Genomic DNA, 17,555 nt, shown 5'->3' with positions numbered 1-17,555 from the left:
TGATGAAAATACTTCAATTAAAAAGGGATTAGACAGAAGGGAGAGAAACAGTTCCCAAGGGCAGAAGGGTTATGAAGGTAGTAATTGGCGAAAGAGCCAAACTGGGCTGGAGGAAAATATTTTCTTAAGCAGCAGGTGGTTAGAACCTGGAATGCATTGTTCAAGGAGGCATTGGAGCGTTGTCTTAAAAGGATTAGATGAATGATTGAAAATAAATTAAAAGTCAGGTTCACTGTCATATGTAGAAATAGTTGCTTTGCTATAGGCTATGGGAGGAAGTTGGGAGAGACTAGAAGCATCTGAATGATTCATTGTTTTCACAGTATTGGATGTGAACAGAACACTGCCCAGGTCCTATAACCTTGTAAGGTGGAAATTTTCACTTAGGGCAAGCCACAAATTATAAGATGGAATCTGCCATCCAGCCAAAGAAAGCATCTCCTGTTCCTAATCAGAATTGATTTCCAAAGGTAAACTGAGAGAAATATCTTCCCTTGGCAGTACGTGTTAAGATGGAATCCAATTTGAGTTGGGCACTACAAATGAGTTCCAATATTGAGTGTGAATGAGGTTAACAGCAGATTTTTAAGTTTTTTTTTTCCAAAATAATGTTTCAAGACAAATGCTGTTGCCAGGGAAACCATTTTATCAAAAATGTGGCCTATACATGTTCTAAATAAAAAAAGATCAAAAGATAACAAGGGTTCCTATAGTTTTGAAATCAAAATGAAAATCGAATTCAGAAACTGTAAGGCAGCATGACGGAATTAAAGTAAGAAACGTTGGCAATTTGGAAAGTTGGATGACTGATTGAAATCTTGAGCTGCCCTTGAGTTGGAAATTTTTAACTTTAGAAAAGAAATCTCACCCACTCCACCCAATCTGAGTAAATACTTGGTGTGACAAAGGTTGACAACCACAAGCTCTGATGCAAAATTGCCAGATATTTTCACAGCTTTTTTAAAAATATCTGATGAACTATCTTTTATCATAATTTTTAGCCAGGTGGTTCTCAGACATGGGCACTTTCTTTATGACAGCACAACATCTTCACACGAACCTGACATTCTAGCAAATCAGCTTTGGACTTCACATTTGTAAAGTGAGGGATGGTACAGAAAATGTAAACTCAGAAAAACAAGAGGAAAACAGACAGGACGTATGTAGACCATGAGATAAACTCCAGCACCTATGGCTGTCATACAACCATAACCACATCCTGCCACTAGAATCCCATCAACAGACCCCATTAAACCACTCTTCTATTTCCCTTTTTTAAAACAGAGGGGTTTATTGGCCAACTCTTAATATCAGTAGTGTGTGCAACTCAATGTTAACTTTTGTCTTGCTGTAACAAAGCAGATAATGGCAGTAAAGTTGCCTTTCAGTCTTACATTTAAATGTTTTTTGTGGATCAGGCTGGAACATCAATTTAATAATGTAATACTGAGTAAGGTTCAGTACTGGAATCCAAGTGAACAGAGGATCCAAATGTGTTTCACCTGAACCAAGGGTAACACAGTAGTGGAGCAGGTAATGCTGCTGCACAGCTCTAGAGGTTCAATGCCGATTTCAGGTGTTGACTATGTAGGGTTTGCATGTTCCCTATAATTGTGTGGTCTTACACCTACAGCCCAAGGATATTTTGGTAATCTAATTGGCTGCAGTAAATTAGCTCTTTGTGTAGATGAGCGCTGAGAGAATTGATGGACATGAAATAAGTGGGGGCTGATGGGATGGGTAATATACACTCAATGTGTTGAATGATCTCCCACAGTATACAAACAGAAACGGAAGTGCCTGAGTGAGTTCAATATCAAAGCAGAATGAATGGAAGCGAGGACCAAAAATAAGCAGGGAGACAGGGTGGATGGAATGAGGGAAAAATAACTGATTGGACAGAGGAAGCTTGGAGAAAAAGACGGAGAGCACAGCATTTTACCTGAGCTCGAACACGGAGATTTGAAACTGTTGGCAGCATTTTGAGTGGTTTATAAACTTGCACAAGAAAGGCTAAAAAGCAGCTTAAATATGCATGAATGCCCAGAGATTCAATGGCGATGTCATAAAATTTCTGATGAAAGCAACAGAATTTCTGTTAAGTCAGCATACATGAAAGAAAGTAATGAAATGGGTAAATAAGAACCTGGGCCGTATAAATGGCAAATGTTAAATCGGTGGGTTTCTGGCCAGCGTGATTTGGTGGGCTGGAAGGGCCTGTTCCATGTTAGATTGTTTGAGATGGGAAGGAATGGAAAAATAAAACTAAAATAGGCGGACTGAAGGCAGAAAACCATGATGTAGAGATTAATCTGTGCAAAACCAGTGGTACTGGCACCACAGAAGAATAATGTAGAGGAACTGAATGCTGGAATGACAGAATCATGATGGGCAGATTACTGATTAATAATGGAATTAACTAAAGTTATGATAGAGTCAGTGAAAAAAAATTGCTTCTGTGCAGCAATTCATAATGAAGAGAGAGGGATTGAGAATCAAATAAAACCAAAATGTGGTGTTCAGAACAATACTTCCTTGCAGGAGGGTCGACAGAGTTGGGATTAACTGCGTCAGGACACTAAATTCCTTAAGTGCACCGTCTGAATTCTGAACAGCTATATCCCATCACTCTCCAGCCTTCTTTGCTGAAGAAGAAAACAAATTCCTGGGCCGATCATCTTTACCATTTCTACTATTAGCCTTGTAAACCTCCTTTGCACCTTCTCCAGAGTCACTGACTGCATCCTTTTATGTAAATCAGATAACTAAGATTCGTTAACAGGCCCACAGTTTGTTGGCAACAATATTTAGGATTGAAGCAGCTCAGGTGATTTTAATAAAAGTCACTGAAATAAAAATAGTATATGTTTTCCATTTCCAAAGACACAGAATCATTCAGAATGACTGCCAACATTGGGAGAGCAACAGTCATTATTCTTAGCAGACAAGCCAACAGTCAGTTAACAACAATGTGATGATTCAAAATGCATTAGCATAAATGAACAGAGAGTATTAGTGGAGTCACACATTGCTAAGAGCTGCTATATTCCAAATGAGACATGAAACAGAGATCTCATTTTTCTGCAATGAATCAGATGAATCTAATTGAAAGAGAACAGTGGACTTCTCAGAGAAGCCAGGCCAACTAATGTCAACAACCAAATTTCTCATCTATTTTCCTTATTAGAATTACTATAACTGCTCTTTAAACAAGTTACCCATCCATTTTCCTAGACATCTTCCATGTAACTCATTGGCAAGAATATAAGAAGGCTGCATAGGAATACGGTTTATTTCAGAACTAACAGATTACGTGTTAGCAATTTTGATGCAAGTCAGAAATCACCCACCTTTCCTTTCACTCATAAGGCTGACAGAGTTGATTTTTCAGTGAAAAGCTATTTCCTTACTGAATCACATTGTAAACAGTTTTCTTTAATTGGTAAAAAAAAATAACCAGACAAAATTCTGGAGTTTACACATAAAGCAACATTCCAACACTTAAGAGTCCAGTAATTCCAGGCATCAGAGCCTGTTGTAATAGACATTTTTAATAAATGCTTTTGAAATGCAAGATTCTGAAAGGACTGACAATGTAGGTGCTAAAAGCGAATGCTTCACACCTGAAACTAAGCCCAGAGGTTTGACGAATTAAAGTCACCTACTGGAGACTGACCTGAGGGAGAAGTTCATCTTGTAAATTACAAATTTTGGAATTCATTGACCTCAACCCAGAAGGTGCCATCACTGATCATTTTCAAGGCTAAAAGAGTGCAAACAATGTTTATAAGTGAAAATCAAAGGTTATGGGAAACAAGCAAAAAATGGAACCCATTGACAAGAACAGATCAGGTGGTGTTTTATTGAGTGGCTGAGAAAGCCTGAGGACTAACATGCCATATCCTTGTTCTTTCTCATGGTATGTTCTTAAATTTACAGAACAGCCTGCAATCAAGGGAGAGATGGACAGGAAATTCAGTGGCTAAAGACATAAAACCAGAGACCCAATATATTTTAATGCATATTTACAATGATGAGCAAAACATAAGAATGAACCATGAGACAAATAGTTGTAAGTTTAAAGTGGAAATTAAAAGGGTAGCAGGTATTAGAATCTGACCTTCATAGGTTCAATCTCTGTGAAACTGCAATTGCTCAATTCTCATGGTTAAAGATAGCCACTCGACTAGCTTTAATAAACATATCCACAAATTTCATGGTCCAATTGATTCCAAAGTTAGCAGGATTTCCAGTTCTATTATTCTTTCAGCAGGTACATTTCATATGTCGATCAGTTCATGAGAACTACTATTATCAACTTCAATTTTTTTTACTAAATTAAATCTATGCTCACTGCAAAAATTATATAAATCACAACAAAAATTCAAACAAATATTTCATTTCCTGAACATCTCTATTCCAGCCTATAAAGTACAAATTAATCAACTGTTCTTTTCAATTCAGACAACAAAATTTTGTCCTTGACTCCTCTCTGCAATGTTTCCAATCATTGAGTGGTCAAATCCAGATACTGATGCCTTGAGCTTGGCCTCTTTCAGATCCTTAAAGTTAGGCTGCATTGAAAGCCTGACTGCAGATCACCACTCCATTACCTTGACTTAAAGTTGGGTTGCATGTATAGTCATTTTGAATGCTATCATCTAATCCACATAAAACTTGGAATTGTGTTTAAAGTAGCAACGAAGGCATGAGCTGACTATTTACATTTTGTTATTTCATTCAAGGATGTGTGCTTCACACAGACTGACACAACATTTAATTGTCTATTTAATCAATCCTCCAACATCTTGTGTGTGTTGCTTAGATTTTCAGCTTCTGCAGATTTTTCTCATTTGTGATTTAATTGTCCATTCTTGAAGCCCTTGAGATGGTGGTGGTAATCTCTCTTCATATCCCACTGAAATCCTTGAGCTGTGGGCAAATTCATCGTGCTGTTACAGATTTAGCACCAGGATTTTGATCCAGTCACTTCAAATCAGGACAGCATGTAGCCTGGAGGGCAAATTCCAGGTAGCGATGTTCCTCTTGTTCCTTCTAGCTGGTTGAGGTTGCAGGTTTGGAAGATGTTTTCAAAGGAGCCTTGGCTAGTTGCCACACTGCACCCTGCAGATGGTACAGACAGTGGCTTTGTGTTTCGGTAGTGGAGTGAGTGATTGGTAGTGGATAGGGAGCCAATCAGTCAGCTTCTATATCCTGCACGGTGTTGAGTTTCTCCAGTGTTGTTGAGTTGCATTTATCTTGGCAAGTGGAAAGCATTTCATCTCTCTCCTTAATGTAGATAATTGACAGAGTTACAGGAGTTCGGTGGCATGTTACTTGCCACAGGATTTCAATCCTTCTATTTGCACTTGTGCAACTTTGTGAATTTGGCTACTTTGGTTTAGTTTCAGAATGAAAGTATTGTTCCCTTGGTCTGTGACAAAAAAAAAGAGTTGTTCTGCTTAGGAATCTTATAGGCTTAGTCATGAAATACATTTGATTTTATGAGGCCCCCAGGAACACTTAATGGCAACATTTATCTCCTACTTTTATTACAAGGATGAGCAAAACACTGAGCTTCCCACTGGTGTCTCTGAATCAGCTTTAATATCACTGGCATATGTCATGAAATTTGTTCTTTGGAGACAGTTGTACATTGCAACACAGAATAATAAAAACTAAAAAGTACAGTAAGAAATATATATAAAAATAAATTAAATTAGTGCAAAAATAGAGGGGAAAGTACTGAGGTAATGTTCATCGGTTCATTGTCCATTTAGAAACGTGATGGTGGAGGGGAACATTTGTTTCTCAAATGTTGAGTGTGTGTTTTCAGGCTCCTGTAACCCCTCCTTCAGAGTAGCAATATGAAGAGGACATGTCCTGGGTGATGGCAGCTCCTATTGATAGATGCTGTCTTTTTGAGGCATCGCCATTTGAAGGTGTCCTGGATACTGGGAAGGTTAGTGCCTATGGTGGAGCTGTTAAATTTACAACTTTCTGCAGCTTTTACTGATCCTGCGTTGTGGCCCCACCATACCAAATGGTAATGCATCCAATAAGAAAGCTCTCCATGCTACATCTGTAGAAATACGCAAGTGTCTTTGATGACATATCAGTTCTCCTCAAATTTCTAGTGTCATGCCTTCTCTGTATAGACACCAATATGTTGGGCCCAGGATGGATCAAAGATGTTGACACCTAAGAACCTGAAATTGCTCACCCTTTCCACTTCTGCTCCCTCGATGTAGACTGGTGGTGGGTTCCCTCAACACCACTCAACTAGCTGATCTCCTGCTCCTGTATGCCTCCACATCACCATCTGAAATTCTGCTAATAACGGTTGGGTCATCACTTCAATTTATAGATGATGTTTGAGCATATATGAAAGTCAAGGATTCAGTTGCAAAGGGAGGTACAGGGGCCCAGGCTTTGGAGCTTGTTGATTAGAACTGTGGGGATGATTGTTGAACACTGAGCTGTAGTCAATAAACTGCAGCCTGACGTAGGCCTTACTATTGACCAGGTGATCCTAGGCAGAGTGGAGAGTTAGTGAGATTGCATTCGCTGTGGACCTGTTGTAGGGGTAGGCAAATTGCAGCAGGTCCTGGTCCTTGCTCAGGCAGAAATTGGTCTAGCCATGATCAACCTCTCAAAGCACTGCATAACAATAGATGCAAATGCCTTGGGCAATAGTTGTTGAGGCAGCTCACCCTGGTCTTCTTGGGCATTTGATATGGCTGTTGCCCTTTTGAAGCAGGTGGCAGTCCTACTGCGGCAGTGAGAGATTGAAGGTGTTCTTGAGCACTCTCTACAGTTTGTTGGCACAGGTTTTCAGAGCTCTACCAGGTACACTACCAGGGTTGGATGTCTTAAAAGATGTTGTAATGCAGTTTCCAAGACAGAGATGACAGTTCACCAGATGCTGCAGGAATTTACACATGTAGTTTTAGTCTCCCTTTCAAAGCATGTAAAAAAGGCACTGAGCTCATCTGGGAGTGAACTATCATGAAATTAGGTTTTGCTTTGGAGGAAGTAATGCAAACCCTCCCAGCCCTGACGTGCATTGGATTCTGTCGATAACCTCAATCAGAATTGTTTTGTTTTGCCTTTAAAATAGCCTTATATGGTTTGTACCTAGATGTGTTTTACAGTTCTGGATCACTGGGTTTGAATGACACAGATCCAGCCCTTTAATAATTCCATTTAGCTAACTCAATTGAAAATAACAATTTTAGTTGAAAGATTTATTTACACCAATAAAAATGAAGTTTTATTTTCTTGGCTCAAACTTCATGAAAGTAGGAGTAGTAATTTTGCATCTAGATTTCCGCAAACAGATATTTTTAACTTGAGACTGAAGCCCTCATGTAACACCAATATAAAGTATACTATAGCAATACTGGGAATATAAAGGCACGGTTATCCATTTGATCATATAGATTTAAAGACATTCATATTTATTTTAAATGAACTTAATACTAGAATCTACAAGCCTGACGTTGATGGCTAAGGAAAGTATCCTAAGAAGATAATTCATACACTTCTCCCATAATAAGAAAAATAAGTTTTAAACTCATACCACAGAACTATTAAGTGAAGGGTGAAATTCAATTTGAAATCGTTCAAAGGATCTCAATCTGAAACTTTATCTTTCTGTTCTTTCCACAGAAGCTGGCTGACCTGCTAAGTGCTTCCAGCAGTTTTAGATTAACAGATGTGTCCAGTGTAGTATTTGTTAATGATGTGTTATGGGGCCGTGAAAAAATAAACTCAAGCATGTGGTATCAGAAATGATTCAGCCAACTTCAAACTACATTATTGAAATGATTCAGACTTACTATACAATCATTAAACCCACATTCAGTATCGCTCCAAAGCAATTATACAATGGAGTCTGTATGAAGAGTTCAGGTGAATCTCCAAATTTCAGATAAAAATGTTTACCATAGGTGATCTGAACTTGTAAATTCTGCTTTCAATTCCACAGACTACCAAGCGCTGTTTATAATTTTTGCTCCACAGTAAACTGTTAACAGTGAAGAAAAAGAGAAGAAAAAGATACTTATTTTTCAGTTCCATTTTACAAAATAATTTGAGGAAAAGAGATCAACAGAATCAGATGTGGAGGCTCAATTCAGCAAAGATTTTCTCAACAAGAATTTTCTTTAACCAGAAGGACTGCAGACCGATGTCCACATCAATAGTCAGATTATTCAACATGGTGAAAGGGATATGAGCAAAATGAAAAGGTGCAGGAAGTGAGTTGTACCAGTATAAATCAGGCCACAAACATAGAGGAGTGAACAACTTTATGAGGAGAATACTGCTGCACCTCCACTCCAAACCAAATTTGGCAGAATTTAGAAACTGCAGTGCATTTTGAAAGCTGTGGCTAGATAGAGCCCCACACCTAACAAGGCATTCAGAAGAGAGTGGTGTCTGACCACAGCAACAGCTTGCCGCTGGTGCATTTAACCTCTCCCTATATCTGAACTGATAAATTTCACAGTGCAGATGCTGCCAAGTGCTGCAAGAACCCTGGCACCTGTTTAATTAAACTAAGGCTGTTTGGTCGCCATGAAGAGTGTAATGAAGCACAGTTAAACCGTCTGACAAGGAACACCTGTGCTTCACCCCAGTATGTATTGTCCGTTAGCACATATCTCTGGTGCTTACTTCAACACAAAGTACAATATACAGCATGATTTCTTCCTTTGCTCACTCAATGGAAAAACAATGCTGGATAAGTTTGCACACTGAATTCAATATAAACTTGGTTACATAAGAAAGGCAAAGTTTTGGCAGCAGACAGCAACAATCAAGGTGCTAGAATGACACAAGAACCCCATGCTTTGCTTTAGTTCTTAGAGACTATGATTTCAAACCCAATTCTTACTGGTTTGATCTGCTAAAAAGGCTCTAATTACCCTAGTGACAGTCCATGATATAATTACAAAGAAAAATGGAAAACAACTTGGTAAGCCACTTAGAATTTGACCATTGAGAATAGATGCCAGCCCATAGAATTAACACAACTGACTTGCTTTTGCTAAATTATACTGATTCCTACCTATCAGTAACTGGCAACCCACACACTAATTCAATCTGACTGGTGCTACAGAGAGTAGTATTTGGTATTATTTGCAGTGGGCTAATAACCTGCTGTGAAGTACTACACACAAAACAAACAGAGATTAGTTTCACAGGATTTGAGAGCCAGTGTCACATAGGATCATCCAGGGTACAATAGGACTCAGGATTGCTTTGGTTACAAATCCTTAAACCATTCGTCTCAGACCTGCCTTTCCTTACCCTGAGCTCCTTCAGCTCCTGAATGGTGCTCTGTGCTTGTTCTAGTTTCTCACTGGCTGTATTGAACTGTTGTTTTGCTACAGCCAGCTCTCGCTTGATGATGTAGTTCTCCTCGGCTTCCTGCGCCCTGGTTACTTGTCCCTGAAGACAAATCCATGAGGGAGAGAAAGATTAGCGACACAGATGGGCTTCCAGATCCCTGAAGAACTAATTCCACTCTTAATTTACCATTAAAACTTCGGAAAACAAACAAGCTTGGTTCCTCTTGAGGCCGTTCATATCCCAGAGTGTAGAACTAAACCCGAATTCTCCCAGTCCTGAACTAAATTGCACAAAGAGCACCCCCAGAGAGATCAGAGATCTAATGAGCTGAGCAGAGTCACACACAAGGAAGAAGCTTCTGTCTTTGCTCAGCTAAGATGCCAGCACATCAGTTGTACATAGGAAAGGATGCAAAAAAATTAGGCTAGGCTGTGAATTAATACTGGTGTAACAGCTTACATCATTTCACCACTAAATCTGTAAAACAACAGGCAAGAGGTCAATGCCTTCAAGATCTGAGAAAATGAGGGCTGGTGAAAAAACTAGGAGACAAAGAAACATTAAAGGTGCTGAAAGATTCCAACAGCCTTTTCACACAAAACCCGGTCGGTAAGTTTATTCTGTTCTATGCCCATCTTTCTAAACAAAACCTTAAGTGCATGAACATACCCTCTACTAAACATCAATAATTGAGCAGCCAGTCATCAAGAGAAGAAAGATACAATGTAACCAGGGGTCTGCAGAGTTCTGACCTATGGCAAGAGTTGCACGGCTTCCCAAGACAATACACTGAGGTAAAACCCTTCAGTTAAAATGGAAATACATTATGAAATAAGCAGACTTCAGCCAATGAATGCAGAGTCAAGGTGGGATAGGGGGTAGCTTTGGAAGGGACGAGATAGACAGAGGCAGTGGGATGTGGGGTGAGGAAAGGAGATCGAAGTGGGTGTAGGGGTAAGGTATGGAGCTAGAGCTAAGGAGGGGTCTACAGAAATATGGGAACTGGGGATGGATAATAGGAATGAGGAGGAGTCGTACCAGAGGACAGGAAAACCTCAAATGCTGCACCTTTGTTCAAAAACAGATAAATCTAGTAATGATAAACCAGTCGGTATAAACACAGATTTGAGCAAAGTTCCAAATATTAAAAATCAAGTTCAGAACAGACAGTGACTTGAATAAATATAGACTCATTAGAGAAGGCCAGTGACAATTTATTAGAAGCAACCATGCCTGATTATACTGACAGAATAGTAATAGAGAGAGGGATGTGGAAAGTATAATTGGTACCCAAGACCTTCCAGAAGATGTTTGTTATGTGTGAGCTTGTCCTTAAAAGGAAGGCTTTGCAGCACCATGGATAGATAACTAACCAAGTAACAGGAGAAAGCAGGAGTGAGTTTATGGTCAATGCAAACCACCCCAAAGGTCAATACCCAACATACTATATGTTAGTAACTTGAATTGGACATACAGGCACAATTTCCTAATTTGCAGAGTGCAATTAACTTGAAGATACAGACCTGAGAGACGCATAGTAATAAATCAAAAAGAGACAGACTAATAGCAAGACAATATACTGAGGTTAAACCCCAATCAGTTAGGATGGAAATAGACTATAAAACAATTAGGCCTGAGCCAATGGAAGCAGAGACAAGAGATGGGCAGTGCTAGAAGGGAAGAGACAGATAGAAATGGCGGAGGGGGCAAATTGAGGTGATAAACTGGATTAGACATTGGCTTTGTGGGTGAAGCCAGAGAGTGATAGGAGAGGGTTACCTCTCTTACTGTTGGCCTGTGACTAGTCAGGTGCCGCAAGTATAGGTGCTGTGTCCTTTGTTATTTGTCATCTATGATCTGGATGATAATGTGGTTAACTGGATCAGCAAATTTGTGGATGACAACATGACTGTGGGTGCACTGGACAGTAAGGAAGGTTATCATGGTTTGCAGGGTGATCTGCACAATCTGGAAAAATGAGTGAAAAATGGCAGCTGGAACTTAATGCAAACAAGTGCAAGATTTTGCACTTTGGTAAGACCAACCAGGATAGATCTTACAAAGTGAATGGTTTAAGGGAAACAAGAAGGGAAACTTCTTCAGTCAGAGGGTTGGAAAGTATGGAATGAGCTGCCAGCATAAGTAGTGCATGCAAGCTTGATTTCACCGTTTGAGAGCAGTTTAGATAGGTACATAGATAGTAGGGGTATGGAGGGCTACGGTCCTGGAGCAGGTGGATGGGAGTAGGCAGTTTAAAAGGTTTTGGCATGGACTAGATGGGCCGACTGGCCTGTTTCTGCACTGTACTTTTCTATGACTATGATTCTAAATGTGAGGTGCTACATTTAGGTAGGAAGAGTGAGAAAAGGAAATAAATTGGAGGGCAGAATTACTAAAAGGTTAACGGGGGGAGGGTGTAAAATGACACAAATCTGGAGTAATTCTTGCATATTTTGTTGATACCAGAGATCGTAGAGTATAAGAGCAGGAGTATAAATCTTTATAAAACACTGCTGCAGTAATTACAGCTCGAGTATTCTGTTCAGGTCTGAGCGCCAAATTTTAAACAGATATAAAGGTTTTTGGAGAAGCAACAGAAAAGACACAAAAAGTGATTCCAGTTGGATGGATAGACTGGAGAAACTGAGGGTATCCACTTCAGAACAGAGGATTAGGTGAGAGGATCAGATCATGGTTCATAAAATGGTGAAGTGCATGGTTAAGTATGAGCAAATATAGACCAACATTTTACTTTTAAGATAACAACTCACTAAGACTTGAATGCATTGTCAAGGGTGGAATTATTCAAAAAAAGGATTTTTAAATTTCTGCAAGAGTTTGCAGGACCACAGGCAATGTGTATACATTTCTGCAAGAGTTTGCAGGACCACAGGCAATGTGTATATAAAGGGAAAAGTGTGCATGAAGAGTTGTTATTGAGGATTTTTGTTATAAAGAGCTCAGTGTAAACTCAGATGACAAATAGCTTCCTCATTTGAGATGCAAAGGGAGTAGGCAGTCAGGAAAACCAGACAGGAAATCACTTGGTTGTTGGAAGGGCAGGAGTAGGTGGAAAAAGTTGAAAAAGTGGTCCAGAAGTTGAGTGTGGGGGGAGGGGATTTCCACATGTCCCACAGGGAGATGTTTTTAGCCTGACTCAAGGTGGGGGTACCAAAGGAGCAGGTAGATGGGGTTTGTACTCCTACCTTCTGTGCTACATGGAGGGAGTACTACCAGGGGAAGTTGAGCAAGGGAAGGGTGAGGGTTCGTTTGATTCCTCATTTAATTTCCCACCTTGAGGATTCACTTGAAACTTAAAGTATGTCACATCCCAGGGTTAAATAAAATTCCAAGTATGTTAGATTGACTTTTCTGTCTGGTGTTAATTAAACTGAAAATAAACACACAAAATGTGCATAAATTTTCTATATTTCACTGGACAGTTTGCCAAACTTAAAAAAGGCCATCAACTCTCAGCAAGACCTTAAAGCATTCATCTCCAACATGTGATGCATAATGAACACTTAGTGAGCTAAAAGCAACAACTTGCTCTCTTTCAATGAAAACAAGAGTGGAAATTTTAAACTTTTGACAATGTAAATGTTGGTAGATTCTTAGTGCTATTGTTAGCTCTGCCTCATCCAGGAAACGCCAACCTATTTGTGGTAACCTCTATTCATTATTTCTATGACTTGCCTTTGCTAAAATATTCTGAGTTCTCAGAATCCCAGTACTGCTGAACTTTCTTTCCACAAAACCACTTCTGTCCTACTTGACTACTGAGTACCCCAGAGTCTAGGACTGAATATAGATCCCACTGCTAACCTCCATGGATAACCACAGATGGGCATTTTCCACCAGCAGCCCATCTTACCACAGGGAAGGAAATAAGGCAGTGCTCAGAAGCCTCTATGGTCAGTTGTTTTGTCTCCACCCTCAGAAATGGAGCTAGGTACCAGCAGCATGCCCTGGTGTGTCATAGACCAGAAATCATACGGTATCTCCAAACACAAGACAATTCACAGAAAGCTAACCCTTAAGAGCTAAAGGCTTAAACCCCAAAACAGTAATAGTACCAAAGATTTTCACCTTGGCTATAGCAATAGATCTGCTACTCATTTCTAATAGGGTAGACTCCTAAAATGCAACAAAAGTTTCCTGCTCATATCCATGAAGGTCGTTAATACAAACCACCTTGAATGTGACACTTTAAAGCTAATAAATAATTGTTTGCATCTGGCAGTGCATTGCATTAATAAACAACTCATTTCTCCTTGAAATCCAAGAGGAACGGCTTATCAACTGACATATTCCTAATTCACAACACACATCTTGCTATGTCCTCCTATTCCATTGGGAGTTTTTTTTCCATTACTGTTCCATTTGTGGTTCATTCGGTTGTTTCCATACCTCATCAAAGTAACTGAATTTTTTTTCTCACCTGGAATCTTTTATTACTTTCCTTCCATAGCCTCCATATCTCTGCTGAATCCAAACATTATCTCCAGTTGTTCTGCACCATGTTCAGTCTTCTTATACGGCATTTCCCAGACAAATTTACAACCTTACATTTGATCTTGACAGTTCACTACTCCAACAGTGTCAATTGTAGATTGGGCTAACACTGATCATTGCTTATTTCTCCTCAACACTTCTTTTACACAAACTTCACTTACCCTTTCAAACCATATTTGCATGTTTGTTAAAAGAGGACAAAAAAAACTCCAATTCACTTACAACAGCACTTCCTTATCTCAATTACTCAAACCACTTGCTCTTCAGTAGTCATGCTATCAGTGTGCTTGATTATACTCTCAAAATCTATAATGTTCTGATCTCTGTCTTCACCTTGCCCCCATCCCAGGTCCAGCTTCATCTCCACTGGAGTTCAGGGGTTGCATTAAGAAGAAATATGGCATGCTTTCATCATTTTCCACCAAATATGATTGGAGAACATCAAGCACACTGGACCTTGTGTTTCTCTCTCCTTTCCAGGATTATCCTGGAATGTAAGAATAGCTATGACCTCTTTTCTTGACTATAGTCTCATTTTCCTGTCTCCTCTGCCTGCATTTCCAACAGGTTTAAGCAGTTTGTGGGCATGCTGTCTCAACAATTTCACTTGCTTTCCCTAACCAGCAAGCCGACATAATATTCTCTTCCCTCATCCCCAGTAATGTCACGACTGAGAATTTGGTAACTGGATGTCCATTAAATCAATACTATGGTTGGGAAATGGAAGAGGCAGGGTGAATGGACCAATAGAGCTTACCAAGCTGAAACATGATGATGGATCAATGGGAAGGATTGGGAATGCCAGACGAGAAGTGAGAACATTGGGGGCAGGCAACTTCCATGGACTGGCAAGCTACAGAGGAAAACCGATGAAAAAAAATTACAGAATTGACAAGTGCAGGTGAGAGAGGTGGTGGAAGTGGCTCGTTGCAGAAAAAGATATCAGTTTGGAGTTTGTGTATCTCCAGAATGAAATAATTTACTTACTGGCAATGGTCTGGGAGGACCACATTATCCAGGTATGCTAAGTGTAAAATCCTCAGGACAAAATAATCCATATTCAACTGTAATGCTCCAAAGAGTGTGTAGGAGGAATGATGTCATCCTCTCTCAAAAGTCATGTGAGGGATGACCCATATTGGGAGATTCTAAGTTAAATTTTTCCCAAATGACACAAATGGAACCAGAATTCACTCCAGGTTCCAAATTGCAAAATGGTGAAAAACAAATAGCAACTTCCAAATTTCTATGTAGGTAATGTTGTTACATAAACCTCACGTCATCCAAAATCCTTCCAACTTGCAGCAACTCCCATTCTTCTATCACTTCTAAGCTTTACGAAGCATCATAGCATCAGAATAAGCAATGATAAATTTTAACATTTTTACCTCGGTTTTCACTCCACTCCTTCCTTCCTCAGCTCTAACATCTTCCAGCTCATCAAGACACCTCTGTTCTTTTGAATCATCCTAAAAATTAATCATTCCTTCAAGGAGAACTCTGCTTTCAGCTGTTCAAGTTATATACTTTGAAATTTTTCCTCTAAACTTTTCATATATATTACTTCCTTTATCAAACTACTTTTTGACCAAGGGTTTGGGTTAACTACTCAAATGTCCTCTTATATTGTTTAAGAGTTTTTTCTTTATGCTCCTTGAAGTGCTTTGCGATGTTTCTTACCATACAAATAAAATCTGTTATTAAACCAGGCCTGAGGACATGATTAGAGAACACGCTCACTTATACCTATCTATGTACCCTGTACCTGACTTGTCATGTAGTCTGCTTACTGCATTTTACTATTAATTATAACCCACAGGTATCTGTCCCTTGACTGTAACCAAGGAAAAAAGTTAGACAAACTATAACAAATACATTTAATAAATCCAATAATTCAGCCACATGCAGAGACAATTGTAATGTAGCAGAAATAAAACACCCAATGGCAGTCAAATATAGTAACATGAGACAAAAAGGAGGAGAAAATATATAAACGTTTTTTGGTGGTCTACCAAACAATGACTCTCTACATTACATTACATAACAAAGAAAAATCCCGGAATTATATCTGCCAATTTACTATTTAGAAATTTTCCAATCAAGTAAGGCTTTGAGGAGCTCTGGCTTTTGATCTGATCACCAATGGTCAGTGAAGGAGAGAAGGGCATGGCAGAGTATAGAGCTTTGTGTGGCAAGAGATGATGTAGCTGCAGACAACAAACAGGTCATGCCCAGAGAATCCCCATGAACATGGACCTCAGCTGCATCCTTAACACTTCAACTGGAAACAATTTTAGAACTTAATAGGTTAATGTACTGTGCAACACTACTGGCCCAGTTATCTAATTCAGCTTTAGAATACATACCCAAATGCATTCAACTTACTTTTATCCTCTTTGAATCAAAGCTACTACAACCAGCTTACTTTGCTTCTTCAAATGCAAACATCCATCATCAAATAATCCATATAATTCTTGTCCCAGCCTATTTGTAACTATTCTAACATCTCCTGCACATAGCATCAAATGGGATCATTAGAATCTATGATCCATCGTCCACTCAAATAGAAGTAGTAGTATAGATGCACAAAGTAAAAATGAAGGGTTGGCCTACAGAATGTATGGAGTTAACAGCATTAGATTAAACTAGGAAAAGAACTGACTTACAGAGCAACAGAACATCATATTTAAAAAAACTCAAACAACATTGTGACCTTTTCTACCACTTGAACTGCCTCAATAAACACTGCTGTACTGCAGCACAAGGATCTTTCCAGTGCTGACCAATCTATCAAAAAACATACATTGGAGAATCTTTTGACAAAAGCTCCTCTCAAATCTGAACAAATGCTTGTACATGGGGATGACAAAATAAGGTTTTGAAATATTGCTTTGAAAACATAAAAACTCAAATATTAGTATTTATGGAATCGGAATGTATACTTCCAAGCATAAGCATGTACTTAAAGATCTTACTGGTGTTGATGTCTTGGAACATAACAATGGCAGGTACTTAGAAGTGATTATAAGGGCATAAATCTTTTCAACAGAACATAGTAAAAACAAATAACAGCACATTACATGAATTCCATGTTTTCAAATAATTTGTACGAATGATACATGGAAATTATGAGATATGTTGGCACATGTCCAATATGACTGAATAAAATGTTATGCTCACATTAAACCTAAACAATATTAATATGAATGGTGACACTGGCAATGTTTAAACACTGTCCAATTCTAAGTTTAATACATGATCATTAATACATATGCAGCCTCCCCAGCCATAACACTCCTGCTTGCTACTATCCCTGAAACAAAAAAGAAATAAGGTGCATGAAAGACTAAAGAGTATTCCTTTAAAAAAAACTGGTTTCTAGGACAACATTGCTTAAAAAGGAATTGGGATGATAATCTCAATGCTCCAGTGTTACATTGAGGCATTCAACAAAAGCTAAGAACAAAAAAAAAGGAGAACTTGGCTCCCCAGCTATTCCAGAACCATACCTAATAAAGCAGCTTCAAGGAACAGTCTGCACACTGTGGCATCACAATTGTTCAGTTTTACGTCCAATTTCCAGTTCAAAAGAAATATAAAGAGCAAAATAGACTATTTTACAAAATTCAGTGTGTTTCATTAAGCTGCTTTACATCAAAGTTAAAGTAAATCAATGGAATACT

The 17,555-nt window shown here is 38.9% G+C and overlaps 1 protein-coding gene across 7 annotated transcripts in view; it reads right to left on the bottom strand.

The window, feature by feature from the left end:
• LOC132406451 (EVI5-like protein) overlaps positions 1-17,555 on the bottom strand; it is a 255,316-nt gene that overhangs the window by 96,644 nt on the left and 141,117 nt on the right. For 5 of the 7 annotated variants that reach the window (XM_059992145.1, XM_059992147.1, XM_059992146.1 and 2 more), the window contains one exon: positions 9,316-9,456. The exons of the other annotated variants lie outside the window; for them this stretch is intronic. In XM_059992145.1, the coding sequence (XP_059848128.1) occupies positions 9,316-9,456 (141 nt within the window). The remainder of the gene's footprint in view (positions 1-9,315; positions 9,457-17,555) is intronic. 7 annotated transcript variants of the gene reach the window in all.

Source organism: Hypanus sabinus, chromosome 16 (assembly GCF_030144855.1).
Source record: "Hypanus sabinus isolate sHypSab1 chromosome 16, sHypSab1.hap1, whole genome shotgun sequence".
Lineage (NCBI taxonomy): Eukaryota > Metazoa > Chordata > Chondrichthyes > Myliobatiformes > Dasyatidae > Hypanus > Hypanus sabinus.
The sequence above is the reverse complement of the archived record's forward strand: the minus strand, read 5'-3'. Positions and strand labels throughout refer to the sequence as shown.